The sequence below is a fragment of the Pogoniulus pusillus genome, chromosome 4, assembly GCF_015220805.1.
Source record: "Pogoniulus pusillus isolate bPogPus1 chromosome 4, bPogPus1.pri, whole genome shotgun sequence".
Classification (NCBI taxonomy): Eukaryota; Metazoa; Chordata; class Aves; order Piciformes; family Lybiidae; genus Pogoniulus; species Pogoniulus pusillus.
In genome coordinates, this window is record NC_087267.1 from 18,081,548 (window position 1) to 18,097,700 (window position 16,153).

Genomic DNA, 16,153 nt, shown 5'->3' on the forward strand with positions numbered 1-16,153 from the left:
TGGTTTATATCCCCAAATGAGACACTGCTCTGGGACTGAAGAACCACTCAGCTTTTCCTTTCCACTTCACCATTTCTCCAGCTGTGGCACTGCTGTTATCTCCTCTGCCCTGCCTTCTGAGGAAACCTGACTAACTGCTGCCAGCCTGCTGCAGTAAGAACATCACAATAGCAAACCTGCTCCCAACGGGCCCAATCCTCTGCAAACTTTTAGGCCAGCAGAAATGAGCCTGATGCAACCACACAGCACATCTTCACAGACTCTTAAAGGGCTTACATAGATTTTCTTCTGCCCAGATGGGGGAATTCAGAAGTCCTAAGACCTCACCTGCAGTGCTGCGTCCGAGTCTGGAGCCCTCAGCACAGGAAGGACATGGACCTAATGAAGCAGGTCCAGAGAAGGGCCACGAAAATGATCAGAGGATTGGAGCACCTCTGCTAGGAGGACAGCCTGAGGGAGCTCAGCCTGGAGAAAAGAAGGCTCCAGGGAGACCTAATAATGGCCTTCCAGTAACTGAAAGGGGCTACAAGAAGGCTGCAGAGGGACTGTTTGCAAAGGCCTGCAGTGCCAGGACAAGGGACAATGGTTTGAAAAGAGAGCAGAGCAGATTGAGATTGGATGTTAGGAACAAGTTCTGCACCATGAGGGTGGTGAAACACTGCAACAGGTTGCTCAGGGAGGAAGTTGAGGCCCCATGCCTGGAGATACTCCAAGTGAGTCTGGACAAGGCTCTGGGCAACCTGCTGTAGTGGAGGATGTCCCTGCTGACTGCAGGGCGATTGGACTGGATGAGCTTTGAAGATTCCTTCCAATCCAAACCATTCTATGACTCTGTGGATAGGTCTGTATGTCTGCAGTTATTTGCCCCTCCCTTTTGTCCTCCTGGGAGCTTCTCAGCTGCTTACAGAATTGCCCATCAAAGGTGACAAAAGGGCAGCTGTATCCAAGCTGGTACCAACCCTAGCACGTTCTGCAGGGAGGTGGTGAAGGACTGAAAAGAAACTTTAGTGATGCCCCCATTGATGGAACTTTACTAAAAGAGCCAAAAATGTACCTATCACAGTATCACAGTATCATCAAGGTTGGAAGAGACCTCACAGATCGTCAAGTCCAACCCTTTACCACAGAGCTCAAGGCTAGACCATGGCACCAAGTGCCACGTCCAATCCTGCCTTGAACAGCTCCAGGGACGGCGACTCCACCACCTCCCCGGGCAGCCCATTCCAGTGTCCAATGACTCTCTCAGTGAAGAACTTTCTCCTCACCTCCAGCCTAAATCTCCCCTGGCGCAGCCTGAGGCTGTGTCCTCTTGTTCTGGTGCTGGCCATCTGAGAGAAGAGAGCAACCTCCTCCTGGCCACAACCACCCCTCAGGTAGTTGTAGACAGCAATAAGGTCTCCCCTGAGCCTCCTCTTCTCCAGGCTAAACAATCCCAGCTCACTCAGCCTCTCCTCATAGGGCTGTGCTCAAGGCCTCTCACCAGCCTCGTCGCCCTTCTCTGGACATGCTCAAGCATCTCAATGTCCCTCCTAAGCTGGGGAGCCCAGAACTGAACACAGTACTCGAGGTGTGGTCTAACCAGTGCAGAGTACAGGGGCAGAATGACCTCCCTGCTCCTGCTGACCACACCATTCCTGATGCAGGCCAGGATGCCACTGGCTCTCTTGGCCACCTGGGCACACTGCTGGCTCATGTTCAGGTGGGTATCAATCAGCACCCCCAGATCCCTCTCTGTCTGGCTGCTCTCCAGCCACTCCGACCCCAGCCTGTATCTCTGCATGGGGTTGTTGTGGCCAAAGTGCAGCACCCTAACCCTAACCCTAACCTAGACATCAGAGACTCTACAGCAGCAGGCTGACCTCCACCCACGGCAGACCAGCTTGCTCAGGGGGACATTTCTAGGTTTGTTTTTTCTCTTTTCAGCATAAGGCAACCTAGAGTGAATGTCCTGATGGGCATGGGGACAGATCAGGAGACAAAAAAAAAAAAAAAACCACCAGCTTGAAATTGTGTCTACTCCTTCTGAACCAACCTGCCTGGTTATCTTAGGACTAACCATCTTGTTACACTCCATCCCGTCCTCGCCTCGCCTCGTTTTGTTCTTTAATTATGACTCCTGGCAACCTCCAGTACAAATGAGGATTTTCCTCCTTTAGGTCATGCATGTTCTTGGCTCTGAGGAGAAGGCTTGTCTGTCAAAACATCAGCTGCCTCTTTTATATGTTCAGAATTAATTCTATTTATCTTCAAATTATTTTCAAATACTGGAGGCATTCTTCCCTCCATTGGACTGCAACTGGAGCTTCATTGCAGGTTTTCATGTTATTCTTCCTCAGATATGAGGCCAAAAATGAGTAATTAAATTCTCATTTAAACCTCATTTCCTTAAATACACCTCTCCTCTTACCACACACAGCTGGAGTTGTTCAGCCTGGAGAATAGAAGGCTCTGGGGGGGACTTCACAGCTGCCTGCCAATTCTTGAAGGGATCCTCCAGGAAGGCTGCAGATAGACTTCTCATGAGGGTGTCTAAAGACAGGACAAGAAGGAATGGGTTGAAGCTGAGGGAGAGCAGAGTTAGACTGCATCTTAGAAAGAAGTTCTTTAGTGTGAGGATGGTGAGACTCTGGATTAGGATGCCCAGGGAGATCGTGGCTGCCTCCTGCCTGGGGCTGTTGAAGGCCAGGTTAGATGAGGCCTTGAGCAAGCGAGTCTAGTAGAGAGGTGTCCCTGCCAATGGTGGGGAGGTGGAGGAAATGAGCTCTGAAGTCCCTTTCAGCCTGAGCCATTCCATGGTTCCATGATTCTTTCCTAGATCCATGCTGTTTCACAGGATGCAAGAGCCTGCAGCCCATGGGAACAGGTGTAGCCCACAGTTTCACTTCAGGTGGCCTCTAACCACACTACTGTTATCCCAGCACTCACTGGGTGATACAAAGGCACATGTTCATGTGAGGCAGACCAGAGGTGCTCAAAACACTGCATTGTCCCTGAGCAAGAAAAGCATTTCTTGTTCCTGGTATAAAGGAAGGAGTTAATGGCTTACCATCACCTACTGCAGAGGTCCTTCTCCCTTGCCAGCTCGGCCCCATGACAGTCTTTACCCATGCTGACATCTGGAGCCACTGCAGGTCTCTGCTTCTAGAAGAAAAAACAAACAAAACAAACCCCAAAGGGCTATAGCTGGACTGGCCTGAGAAGAACCAAGGCATAAAGGTGTTTTCTGTGCTCTGTGCATTCAGGGCCAAAATCACTATCAGTATCCTGGTGCTGTAGGTCCACACTGACCTGGGTGCTAGCCCCCAAGCCCCTCCAATGGCTTTGGCATTACTCCTCTTGGAGGGCTTCTCCATGTAAGGCAAAGAAAGGAACATCTCTTGCTGACAAAGGATTCTCCTCCACAAACTGCCAAAGGAAGAGCCCACAGAGGGAGTGCTGGCATGACCAGTCTGCTCTGACTCCTGCTGCGACCACAGGAGATGCAGCTTCAATGCTTTGAGCTACCCAGGACCACAAACCCTAGAAATGCCTTTAGGGCACTGCAAGAGGCAGGCACCACTTAGGCAAAAGGCACAAAAGCAGACCCTTTGCATGCACAGCAGCACAAGCACATGGAAGTCAAAAACTTTAGCCTACCACTTTCTCAAGACTCCAACAAAGCTCTCCTCAGAACCAAGAGCAGATGCCTGAAGCACAAAATGCAGTCCAGAAACACTTTCCTGCACTCTTTGGAAGCCTCCCTGCTGCCTGCCTTGTGCCACCTTCCCGTTTTCTCCAGAAGCAGCCTGCCCTGCCCTGCCCTGCCTGAACAAGGAGTGCAACACCAGGGTGGTGAATCCATGTTTTCCACCAGAGGAGGAGCGTTAGTCAGAGTCCCCATTATGACCCAGTGGTTTGTGGTATCCAAAGCAAACACAGCGAGTGAGGCTCTTCAACAAACAATCAACCATCTCCTGCTAGCTGCAACTGTCCACACCAAGAATCCTAGAATGGCTCAGGTCGGAAGGGACTTCAGAGCTCATCTCCTCCAACTTCCCCACCATGGGCAGGAACACCTTTCAACTAGACTCAGTTGCTCAAGGCCTCATCCAACCTGGCCTTCAACACTCTCAGGCAAGAAGCAGCCACAGCCTCCCTGGGCAGCCCATTCCAGAGTCTCAGCAGCTTCCTAAGGAAGAACTTCTTCCTCAGATCCAGTGTAACCCTGCTCTCCCTCACCTTCAAACCATTCCCCCTTGGCCTGTCTCTAGACACCCTCAGGAAAAGTCCCAGGAAGGCTACAGAGGAGGATCCCTTCAGGTATTGAGGGACCTAACAAAACAAACCAGGCTCTAGCTCCCAGTCTGTAGTAGGTTTACCTCCACTGATGGTGCCACCTCCTTCCATGCCAGAGGCAGCCACAGAGAGGCCACATGTCAGCTTCCTAGGAGCCACAAGAAACAGCCCTGAATACTAGCAGAAACAAGCAGTAACAGGGACTTTGGATTCAGAAGTCAGCTGCAGATGGGATGAAAAGCATAAAGAAAATCAGGACACACTGCAGAGGACACAAAGAGGAACTGGGTGAGGAAAAAAGGATTAGGAACAAAAGATGTCTGAAGGTAACAAAATTACATTGGAGCATTTACGGGACTCAGTGCCTCTCCAGAATGAATCAGCCCTGCCCAATGAGCTCGCCCTAGCACAGACAAAAGCTACACAACACACCACCTCACTCTCTGCTGCAGGCAGACTGGCCTGACTTGAAACTCTGCCTTCACCTGAGCTCCACATTATAGCAAAAAAGGTTGAGAGATTTGTGTCAGGCAGGGCAGTGAGGTTGGCTCTTCCCAAGGACTTCAGACCAGAAGGAGGTTAACACATCTTTGTTCTGCCTCTACTTCATCCCCACTCGTGTGTTTTCAGGGGGAAGTGGCTGTTGGAGCAGCTGAATCTCCATCTTGCAAGCCTCCCACCAGCAGAGTCCCCTCTGGGAAGAGAATTTGCTGCTGCCCATCTCCAGCCAAAGCCTTGCCCTCTCCATTGACGCTTATCTGCCCAGCAAAGTTCACTTCAAAGGCAGCAGCTGCTCTTCGAAGAGGCAACAAACTGCAGTGAAGTGGAGAATCAGTGGCCTCCCTAGCTTGGGCCAGAGCTCCTGTAAGTCTTTGGAGAAGCCCTGACTCAGACTGCAGTGATAACTCAAGTTTGAGGGGTGGGATCAGGGGAGTAGGCTGCACAGAAAACACCCATGGTTATCTAGTCACCCTCAGCACCCCTGTAAAGCTACAGGCATCCAGCCCCTTACTGATGAAAAAGGGGGAAAGTCTGTGGAACATATTGCCAGTCTCACTAATGAAAAGTCCCTCTCTGGCCTTCCTCTACGATCCCTTTAGGTGCTGGGAAATCCCAACACCCAAACCAGCAACAAAGGGAAGGTGGGAATTCTCTGCAACACCATTCCCTGATGCAGTTCCTCAGGTGACTTCACCAGCAATGGCAGGGGCAGGAATGAGTGGGCCGGATGAGGAAGAAGGTGCCTAAGGCAGACTCAGCTGTGAAAACTCCTGCCTCTGGTGCTTTCAGATAGAGTGGCAGCTCAAAACACCAAGCTGAGTGGTGCTGTCAATATGGCAGAGGAACAGGATGGGATCCAGAGGGACCTGGACAAACTGGAGAGGTGGGCCCAGGGGAACCTCATGAGGTTCAACAAGAGCAAGCGCAGGGTTCTGCTCCTGGGCTGGAACAATCCTCACTGTCAATACAGACTAGGGGAGGAGGTGATAGAAAGCAGCCCTGTGGAAAAGGACTGCTGATGGACAAGAAGTTGGACACGAGCCAACAGCATGCACTTGCAGCCCAGAAGGCCAGTGGCAGGCTGGGCTGCACCAAAAGCAGTGCAGCCAGAAATGTAGAGAGGGGACTCTGCCCCTCTGCTCTACCTGCTCTATCCTGCTCAGGAGCCCTCAGCACAGGAAGGACATGGACCTGAAGCAGCAGGTCCAGAGGATGGCCAAAAAATGATCAGTGGCTGGAACACCTTTGCTACAAAGACAGGCTGAGGGAGCTACAGTTATTCAGCCTGGAGAAGAGAAGGCTTCAGGGAGACCTAACAGCTAGTGGCCTTCCAGTAGCTGAAAGAGGCTGCAAGGCTGCAGAAGGACTGTTTGCAAAGGCCTGCAGTGACAGGATGAGGGCAATAGTTTGAAATGAGAGCAGAGCAGATTTAGATTGGATGTGAGGAACAAGTTCTTTAGCATGAGGGTGGTGGAACACTGCAACAGGCTGCCCAAGGAGGTAGTCAAGGCCCCATCCCTGGAGATCTTCAAGGTCAGGTTGGACAAGGCTCTGGGCAACCTGCTCTAGTGGAGGATGCCCCTGCTGACTGCAGATGACCCATGAGGGCGCCTTCCAACCCAAAACATTCTATGATTCTATGACTTAAAGGCCTGAGCTTCAAGACTTACACTCCATGAGCAACCACAGCTCACTCAGCTCCATCTATTTGCAAATACCAGGCCCTCTTCTGCACTGCACTCAGACAAAGATGGCTTTGCTAGGAAAAAAACAAACAAATAAAACACAACCAACAACAACTTTTACATTAACTTTTCCCCAGAACAAGGGGGCACAGTCTCAAGTTGTGCCAGGGGAGGTATAGGCTGGATGTTAGGAGGAAGTTCTTCACAGAGTGATTGGCATTGGAACGGGCTGCCCAGGGAGGTGGTGGAGGCACCGTCCCTGGAGGTGTTCAAGCAAAGCCTGGATGAGGCACTTAGTGCCATGGTCTGGTTGATTGGCCAGGGCTGGGTGCTAAGTTGGACTGGATGAGCTTGAAGGACTCTTCCAACCTGGTTGATTCTATGATTCTATGTCTGCTGGGCTCCCCATCCTGAGAGACCACTGATAGGACCAGAGGAAATGGGTTTGAGCTGTGCCAGGGGAGGACATGAGCAAAAACTTCTTGAGTGAAAGAGTGGAAGGAGTTGGAACAGGCTGCCCAGGGAGGTGGTGGAGTAGCAATCCCTGGAAGTGTTCAAAAAAAGCCTGGATGAGGCACTTAGTGCCATGGTCTAGTTGATTGGACAGAGCTGGGTGCTAGTTTGGCCTGGGTGACCTTGGATGTCTCTTCCAACCTGGCTGATTCTATGATCAGCATCCACTGAAGCTTACCCTTTGGTACGGCCCAGGAAGGACTCAACATCTATCCAACTGCCTGACAGCAGAGACAAGATGCCAAACAGAACTGACTCAAGAGAGCTGGTCTCTGAAGCCATCCTCGTTGCAGCTCTACGCAACCATCTGGGAGGAAGAACAGAAAGAGGATAAAAGGTAACTGAAATGAGTGCTGCCTTGCTCTTCAATACTTACAAGCCTCTGATTTTCTGCTGTGCTTCAGTGCTAAAGGTTTTCATACCCCTTCCTAAAGCAAATAAAGCTACTATCAAAAATCCACAGGCAAACAATTGCAATGGAAAACGTAAAAGACTGCTTCTTAACCGTCCTTGCCAGCTGCCTGTGACCCAGGAGGACGTTTCCAAACGAGGTGAAATGAAGGCAAACAGCAGATGCCACAGGCAGCAGACCTGGGTGGCTGAGGTAGGCAGCAGCCCTTCAAGCTGAACCAGCAGAGGTCTCTGTTCCACGAATCCACTAATAAATTCACTATCTATCCATATTTACACCTTATGACCCCTGCTCCACAACTAGAATAACAAAAATACAGCAGGAAACCAACAGCTCAGATGGGAACAATTTATCACTTTGCTCCAGGAAAAGAAAAAAAAAGGCAAAAGAAAGTTTGTGGTCTGCCAGGTTTACTAAGCTTATGGCACTGCCTCCAGGCTTTGCCATCTGGCAGGAAAAATGTGTGCTATGGTCAGCCCCAAACCTCCTCACTTCCCAAGGAAAGTGAAGACCACGGCAGCCACTGCACTTGCTGTGCCTCGGCCATCTGCCTGAAGAGCTCTTCCAGTCTGCCTGGGTAGTAGGGGGTCTAGAGAGCCCTTTCTGCACTTGCAGGCCCCTGGTTTGACCCTGGGCAGAGCTAGCTATGACAGAAAGCTTTTACCTGGCAACAGTTGGAGTTTTGGCCTCCATGTAAAGGGCTGCTTGGTCTTTGTGGGAGTAGTGTCTGGAGCACACAAAATGGGGTGTCTGCCCACGACTGGAATCCTTGCTTGAAGTCTCAGATGTGAAGCCAAGGATAAAATTGGAATGAAACTTATGCTCCTGCCTGCTGGCTCCTCCAAACAGCTGCAGGCACGGTAGGACAGCCAGGTATAAAAGCCTGAACTGGCACAGCCTGTCTCTGTGGATGGGGAAGGCTAAACCACAAGGGGTGTTGCTCTCAGCCTTGCAATGGCTGATGTGGGCAAGGCAGGCAGCAGGCTGGGAAAGGTAAACAAGCTCCCTGGATAGAGAAGGTGGCCAAGCCTGGGTGAACCATAGCAAACAAGTGTGACCAGTGTGAAAAACATCTCTCTTTTTTTTTTTTCTTCCCCTTTTTAGCCCAGTAAATAAACAAACTATCGGTGATTTGGGGAGAAAAAGGGAACAGAAAATCTTCCAACGTTTTCCAACCAAAACCAAAGCAGAAAAGAGCTCATCTGGGGACAGAGAAGAAAAGAGTTCTCACCACATAACCTCATTACTTTACTCTAGCTTACACGTTTTGTTAAAAGCCGTTATACCACGAACGCTTCGTTTAGGTAATTAAAAAGGCAACGACACATCCAAACAGCCTAAGCAAAGGCTGGAACAAAACCCGCTGGCATTTCTGCAGCGGAACGTTTCCTTTCGCCCAATGTGCCGAGGGGTACGGAGGTCGGAAAAACTTCGTGTCCCGGTCGATTTCCCCATCCGAGGAAGAGCAGGGAGCGCACAGCGACGTGTACGTGTAACCAAAGGCAGGGAGGTTCCATGCGCGGCCCCGCCGCTGCCGCCGCGTTCCCGCGGAGCGGCCGCGCCTATTGCATCAGTCGGGGCGGGCCCCGCATGGGCCGTCCGTCGAGCACAAAGTGCGGGCGTTGTGCGTGTGCGTGTGTGTGTGTGTGTCCCCGGCCCCCTTTTCTTCCTCGTCCCCGCCGAGCCCAGGGCGCGGCAGCAGGCGGCGGGAAGCAGCGAGGCGAAGTGGCCTCCAGCCGCCCGAGCAGAAAATGTTGCGACGAGGAGGAAGGAGGGGGAAGAGCGGCCGGGGGTGGGAGTGAACACGACGCAATGTGTAACGTTAAACAATTCCTCCCGCCGCGCAGACAGCAGACCCGGCCTGCTACTGCCCAGCTCCACCTTAAATCTGCCTCCCGGCACAGGCCGCGTCCCCCCGCCGAGGCGCGCTGGGCTCCGCCGCAACAACAAGCAGCGACTCCGGGGGCAGGATAAGGCGCTCCCCCCGCCCCCAGGGAAGGGGCATCGGGGCGGGTTCGAGCTCGTCCCTCTCGGTGCTTCCCCTTCTCGTCGCGCTGCCTGGGGTGGTGCTATCGCGGCGGGGGCGGCCCTAGGTGAACGGGGGCTGGTGCTGGCCCAGCCTGCGGAGCGAGGTGGAAACTCCGCTGGCTGCCCGATAGCGGCGAAAAGCAATATCGCGACTGGGGCAGGGGACGCGCAGAGGGCAAGCCCAAGTCTGACACGGTGGAGCAGCAGGCTTAGACCCTCCCCAACCCGCCCCAGCCTAGGGGCTCAAGCACTCGCACTGACCTTTCCCGGCCTCCCCCCCCACTGTCCCGGGCGGCCGCTCCCCACTCCTTTCCCGCGTCCCGGGCCGTTGGCTGCCGGAGAGGCAGCTCCGTGGGGATAGGCCTGCCCGGTGGGGGCGCCGCTGTTTGTTTTCCGTCGTGATCACTTTGTTCGTGCTGGGGAAACAACAACAACAACAGAAACAACCCCAAAACCAAATAAAATCCCCCACCACCACACCAGCAAAACCACGGTTTTGTTTGCTCTTTTCCATTTTCGACACGGTTTTCCACGTTTCCCCGCCCGCACTGCACACACCTTCACACACACACGCACACGCAGCCCCCGCCATAAAGCGGCCCGGAGTCGCACTGGGTGAGGGCGGACGGGATACCGGAGCGCACTGCGGGAGGGCGCGGGGCAGGGTGTTCAGCCATCCACTGCAGCCAGAGAAGTCAATCGCAAGCACTAGCTGAGCACTCTGCTGTCGGCCCCGGGACAAGCCCGGGGTGCCGTGGGCCCGAGTGGAGGTGGGGTAGGCAGTTGGGCGGGGGGGGAGGGGGTCAGCAGAGCGGCGCGGCTGTCTCTTTTCCGCCTTCTTCCCCAGAGCAAGGCTGCTCTCGGGGCGGTTACAGAGCGAAGGCAAACCCCGGCGCAGCAGGGATAAACAACAGGCTCGGGTAGCAGTGGGAGCAGGAAGGAGCGGGGCGAGAGTCGCCCAGGGGTGTGTCCCCCTCCGCCCCCCTATTTGCGTGTCTATTTATTCCTCACAAGTCGGAGGGATGAAAGCGCCTCCTCCCCGCATCGCCCTGCATGGCTTGCGGGATGCCAGCGGTCCCCAGGCACAGTGACACGGCCCCACTCTGCCGGCTGGGAGCTGCGATGGAGAGGCTGCGGAGCCAGATAGCGCTCCCCCAAGCTCTCTGCGCCCACCTCCGCCACAGTGCCATCGCCGCCGTCCGGCGGTGACCGCCACGGCGGGGCGGTGCGGGGCGGTGCGGTGCTGCCCGGGAGGCTGGTGGCGGGGCCGGGCAGAGCTGGGGCAGGGTGGAGGAGCTGGGAGTGGCCGCTGCCGCGCCGGTGGCAGCAGCATCTCCGGGGAGAGGGGTATGAGAGGCGCCATCTTTGCTAGCAGTGAGGGCGGTGTTGGGAGCAGCCGCTCCGCGCCGGCGGGCAGAGCCGGCGGGTGCGCGGCAAGGCTACCGGCGTGGGCCCCGGCAGCACCCCCGAGGGCAGGCAGGAGCGGGGCAAGCTGGTAGATTTGGTGAGACCTTGGTCCAGAACTGCCGGCAGCCCGGCCCAGGAGGCTACTAACTGTGCTCATGTTTGAAGCCTTGCAAGTCAAAACACCCTGGTGCGAGCAGCACCTCCAGCTACCTCACCCCCCACCCCCCCACATAAAAACGATTGTGACAGAGGAAATTCCTCTCTTCTGCACTAAAAGGACACATTATTCCCAGTTACCACGGAGGAACAACCTCAGCGAGCGAGGAGAACGAGCTCTATTCCTTGCTTTCACCTGCACTGGAGACACAGGAAGAGATCCCCGAAGGAAACCTGCTCTAATTTCTTGAAGAAGTCTTCTTTCCTCCTGTGCCAGGCTGAGGGAGGTTGAAAGACACACTAATGAAGAACGTATTTCTTATATATGGCAGTTTTATTGATTGCTTGATGTGAAACAATATAAATCTGGGGGGAAAAAAAATAATTCGGACACATTACCAAAAAAAAAAAAAAAAGAAGAAAGGAAAAAAAAATTAGATTGGCTCAGTCTGCAATCCTTTAAGCACAGCCATATTAATTATCAGAAAAACAAAACCAAACGAACAAAAAAAAAAAAGGCAGCCCAAACCCAAAAACAAAGGGAAAAAAAAAAAACACAACAAAACCAAACAAAACCCCAAACAAACAAAAAAAAAAAAAACCCCACCGAACTAAAAAGTCTACCAAATAGAGCATTTACAAATGCACAAAACCATGCCACTTTGGCTTTATGGGGGGGAGGGGAAATATTGTCTTCTAGATTAAAAAAAAAAAAAAAAGGAAAAAAAAAAGGAAAAACTTTTTAACATAAATAAGTTAGTATAATTTCTCAGTGTCTTTACAGAGTTATATACACAGGTACGCTTCAAACTTCTTTTTTTGTTTTATTTTTACAGACAGGTACACAGGCAATGCAGAAATACTGATTAAAGATGTAGTATCCCTTTCCCCCTCGCACACAAAACCCTTCAGGAAGTGGGTCAGGATCAGAAAACATCAGTATTTGAGATTCAGAGAGAAGGGGAGGGAGGGATAAAAGAGGCTTCAGGGTTAGGTTAAAAAAAAAATAATAATAAATGAAACAACCAAACCTCACCAACAAACAAACCAACCCCAATTGGGAAACCAGGCAATGCAGATGGGATCAATTTACGCTTTTACAGGGATTCGAATTTGCTGCATGGACTTGAGGTGGGGATGGGGTGGGTCCACCACATAATGGAATTATCACAGCCCCCTCCACACCTTTTCAACTTAATGAAGTGTGTGTTGGGGGGGGAATTCCCAAGCAGACGGCAATAATCTGCTCTGAGCAGCATTACCACCATGGGACAGTTAAAAAAAAAATAAAAGGAGGGAAAAAAAAAATAAAGGACAAGCAGACCCACTGAAAGGGACAATACATCTTTAAGTAATAAAAACCCTACACTGCTTCTCTTCATACGTTTCTTTCCTTGCTAGACTGTGAAAGCAAGTTCCAAACGGTCACCCTCTTCCACTCCCTCCCCCTCCCCGTCCCAACAAGGTTTATGTGCTACATAAGGTAAAAACTATATACACAGGTAGTACAATGAAGCAAATAAGGAAACACCTAATTGCACAATGCTACATCCAATGCTTTTAGAGGCAGGTCTTTTAAGAGTGCCTAGAAAATCTTAGTGTTATTGTTTGCTTTCTTCTTCTTGACGTTTTTGTTTTGCTGCTATCGTTGGTTTGTTGTTTTGTTTTCAGTGCTTGTACAGGACCTCCATCCCCCGGAGATCGGCCGATATGTATTTTAGTCTCCACTACAACTTTACATCTTCCTCGCTTCATCGCCCCCCGCCGCACCCGAGGAACGAAGACACACGCACATCCTCCGTTCTGCAACGGGAGAGAGGGGGAGAAAGAAGACGGGAGAGGGCGATTAAAGAAAAAGCGTGCAAAAGAAACGTGATCCACCGCGCAACCGGTTCCAACCGACGCCGCATCCCCAGGGCAGTAGGGCCCTGCCCCGGCAGAGTCCCGTCGCCGGCCTGCATGCCCAGGGCCCCGCCGGCGGCACTCCCGCCGGCGCTCGGCCGAGAAAAGGAGAGCGGCGGGATCCCTCCTCCTCTTCGGCCCGGGGCTCGGCCCGCTTCCTCCCTGCCCCCACCCCAAACAAGCGGGCGGTAGTAGTGGCATTTGCATAGCTGACGTGCTCCGCCACGGCTCGCCCCAGCGGGACCAATTTGTTGCAACCTTCTACAGCTTCATCTCTCTCAGTACAATCGCAAATCGTGTTTGTAAACCTTCCTCCTCGACCTCGGCTCCGAAACCGCCGGCGCAATTTACCAGCTCCCTCCGCCCCAAACCCTCGCCTTAAAACAAAACAAGAAGAAGGGGGGGAGCGACCCAACCCAGCTCCCGTTAACCCGCTCCCTTCCCTTTGCCAGCGCCTAAAACCAAACCAAAACAACTGGGGCGGACGAAGAAGCAGCACAAAAAAAAACAACCCAACGCCCACTACAAAACACCAAAGAAATCAAACGAGCTCTGTCAAGCTCGAATTTTAAATAATATCCTGATTCCCCTGAAACCAAACTTATTTCTCCCGACTGCGAGGTCACAGCGACGTGCGAAGCCAACGCTGGCATTGTAGGTGAAAAAGGATGGGGAAGGGGGGCCGGGCGGGGACACACGGGAAGCTCCTCGACATCCCATGTCATCTGACATCACGTACTAGTCGAGCTGGAAGCTCGGTCCCTCCATCGCATGATTGCTGGGAAAAGGCCCTCCCTGCCGCCGGTCTGGGTGCCGGAGGGCAGGGTCGGTGCCACCACGTTCCGGGGCTCCAGCCACGGCACCATCCCCTGCCTCGCTGCGGAGCAGGGTGCTGCGTTTCGCTCCTTGTTTTGTTCGAGCCCTTCGCGTCTCAATCCCACCCTCCAACACACGCCCATCTCCGAGCGCTTGGGGAAAGCCCCCCTTCCTCCGAGAAACGACCCCGCAGCGTGCCTGGAGGGGCTCCAAGCTCTTCCCCCCCCCCCCCCCCCCATTCCTCCTCCAGTTAAGAGTACGACACCCACTCGGTAACCCTTTCTGTCCCTTATTTGCACCCTAATGCAGAGCCTAAAGGGAACCTACCTAAACAGTTTACGTTTGTTGTCGTCTTGGGCTTGATTTCTTGGGTGTTTGCTCCACTGAACTGGCACTGGGGGAGTCTTCTGAAACCTCTTCTTCTGTTGTGTTGGCTCTTTTATTTTGAGGACAGGAATCTAGGAGGGGGAAATTAAGAACAAGGGCGGGGGGGAAATGTTGTTAAAATATTTTCCTTCCAGATGTTTGCTTGTCATCCAGGGAGGGTAGATGGGGCTGGGTGGGGGAGGGGGAATACTCCTGGATCCCCATGTCAGCTATCAGCTACTTGAAAGCGAGCTGGGGGGATGGGAGATAGGCTCCTCTCTAAGTGAGAGATGCAATTTTCCTGTTTTCGGCTGAAATCTCTGTCCCTCTTTTGCTTCGCCTGCGCGTTATGAACCTTCCCCCAGCTGGCCGGGAGGCCGGGTGCCTGCGGGGTAACGATTCACGTCTAAAGGCTTTTCCTTGCGCATCAGCTACCAGCTCCCATGGAACGCGGGACCACCCCCACCACCACCCCGGGACAACAAACAGCACCTGAGCTTTTTTAGGCGAAAAGAAGCAGGGGTGGGGTGGGTAGCGGTACACTCAAGTCGGCACAGCCCACGGCGGCCAGGTCACGCATGGCCCCCGGCGAAGGGGCCGAGAGCCCCGGCGCTGAGACCGGTAGGGCAGGCGGGCGGAGAAAAGCGCTGCCGCCTTGGCGAGGGTACGTTACCATCGGTAGCAGGTCTTTTCCTCTGCCCAGTGCACTGCTCTGCAAAGTCCGTCTGATTTTCAGAAACATCAGTCTTTTGATCTACACAGTGAGTGTCCTCTGAGATTCCCTGAGAGCCGACCAAAACCACGGTTTGGCAATTCCCGTTTACATCCAAGCTCTGGCGGCCAGCGGACTTGCAGGCAGCTTTCAGTAGCCTCGGCGGTCTGAAGTAGAAGTCGGGCGAGCTCCCCTTCTCCACGGCTTGCCACTCGTACCTGCCTTCCAGCGGCTTGTGATTCTGGAAATCGAAATTCCACTTCCTCTGGCATGCCTCCTCCATCTCCTGGTGGTGCTTCATCAAGTCCCTGTTTAATTCTTCGTGGTTCACCGGCCCGAAGAGGTTCCTGCACGCAGACGGCTTCGGGTACTCCGACTGCCTGGCTTCCATGCGCTCCAGGGTAGGGCTCCCATTAGAAATACGGACGTTTGACATCTCCCCTGACCCTCTTTCTTCTGGCGGCGGTTGTTTTGCTCGCTGCTTTCTCCCCCCTCCCAGCCGCCGCCTCCTCCTCCTCCTCCTCTCCGCCTTCTTACTTCTGGGCGCTCGGCCGCTCTTCTCCGCGCCTCCTCTCCGAGCTGACCCGCTCTCCGGCCCCGCTCGCCCACGGAGAAGGGCCGAGAAAGCGCCCTTGCATAAGCGCCGGCCCGGGGGTGAGCCCCGAGAGCCGCCGCCGTGGCGGAGTCCCAGGTGGGTAGAGGCGCGGTGCGGGGTCGGGGAAGAGGCCCCGCGATGCCCCGCCGGCAGTGGTGATGACCCCGCCGCTCGCACCGGCCGCCGCGTAGTAAAAGCGTAGACGGAAAAAAACAAGAGACGAGCCCTTTTCCTCGGTTGCCCAATATGGCGATTGAAGGGAGGCTGACGAAGAAGAAAATGATTGACAGGACGAGTCTATTTAAACAGCCCGGCCGAGCCATTGGTTACGGCGGCGGGCACCGCCCCGTCGGCTCGGCCCTGCCTCGCCGCCGCCGCCGGCTCTAAAGGTGGCTCCGAGCTGGTGGGGACGGGGAGTGGTGGAGTCTAGAGGGATGAGAAGGCACCGTGTTTCCCTGTCCGCCTCCTCCCTCGGCAAAGTCCGACGGAATTTGTGTCCACGGCTCACCCTCTCCCCCAAAAGACCCCGCCCCAGCTGGTCGCTTGCCCCGAGAAGCCTGAGTAATGGTGGCGGATGGTTACGTTTTGATGGGTTCCTGTAACAGGAGGCTCTGCCACCACGCTTATCGGGTTGGACTCCGGCGATGCAGCCCCACCCGCCCCCACCTCTAGGGTCTGTGGTTAAGCTCGGGGCCAGTGGGAGAGCTGTCCCATCCGGGACATGCAGGGGAGAACAGTCCCCTGACCTCACTGCACCCTCGACCCCACTGGCAGCAGAGCCAGGC

The 16,153-nt window shown here is 53.8% G+C and overlaps 1 protein-coding gene across 1 annotated transcript; it reads right to left on the reverse strand.

Moving 5' to 3' along the window:
- Positions 1 to 11,781: 11,781 nt before the first annotated feature.
- On the reverse strand, positions 11,782 to 15,871 carry CDKN1B (cyclin dependent kinase inhibitor 1B). The gene is made up of 3 exons (XM_064142286.1): positions 14,735 to 15,871; positions 14,023 to 14,153; positions 11,782 to 12,780 (listed from the first exon to the last, which is right to left on the reverse strand). The coding sequence occupies exons 1-2, from the start codon at positions 15,207 to 15,209 to the stop codon at positions 14,032 to 14,034; spliced, it is 597 nt and encodes a 198-aa protein (XP_063998356.1). The 5' UTR covers positions 15,210 to 15,871; the 3' UTR covers positions 11,782 to 12,780; positions 14,023 to 14,031.
- Positions 15,872 to 16,153: the final 282 nt, after the last annotated feature.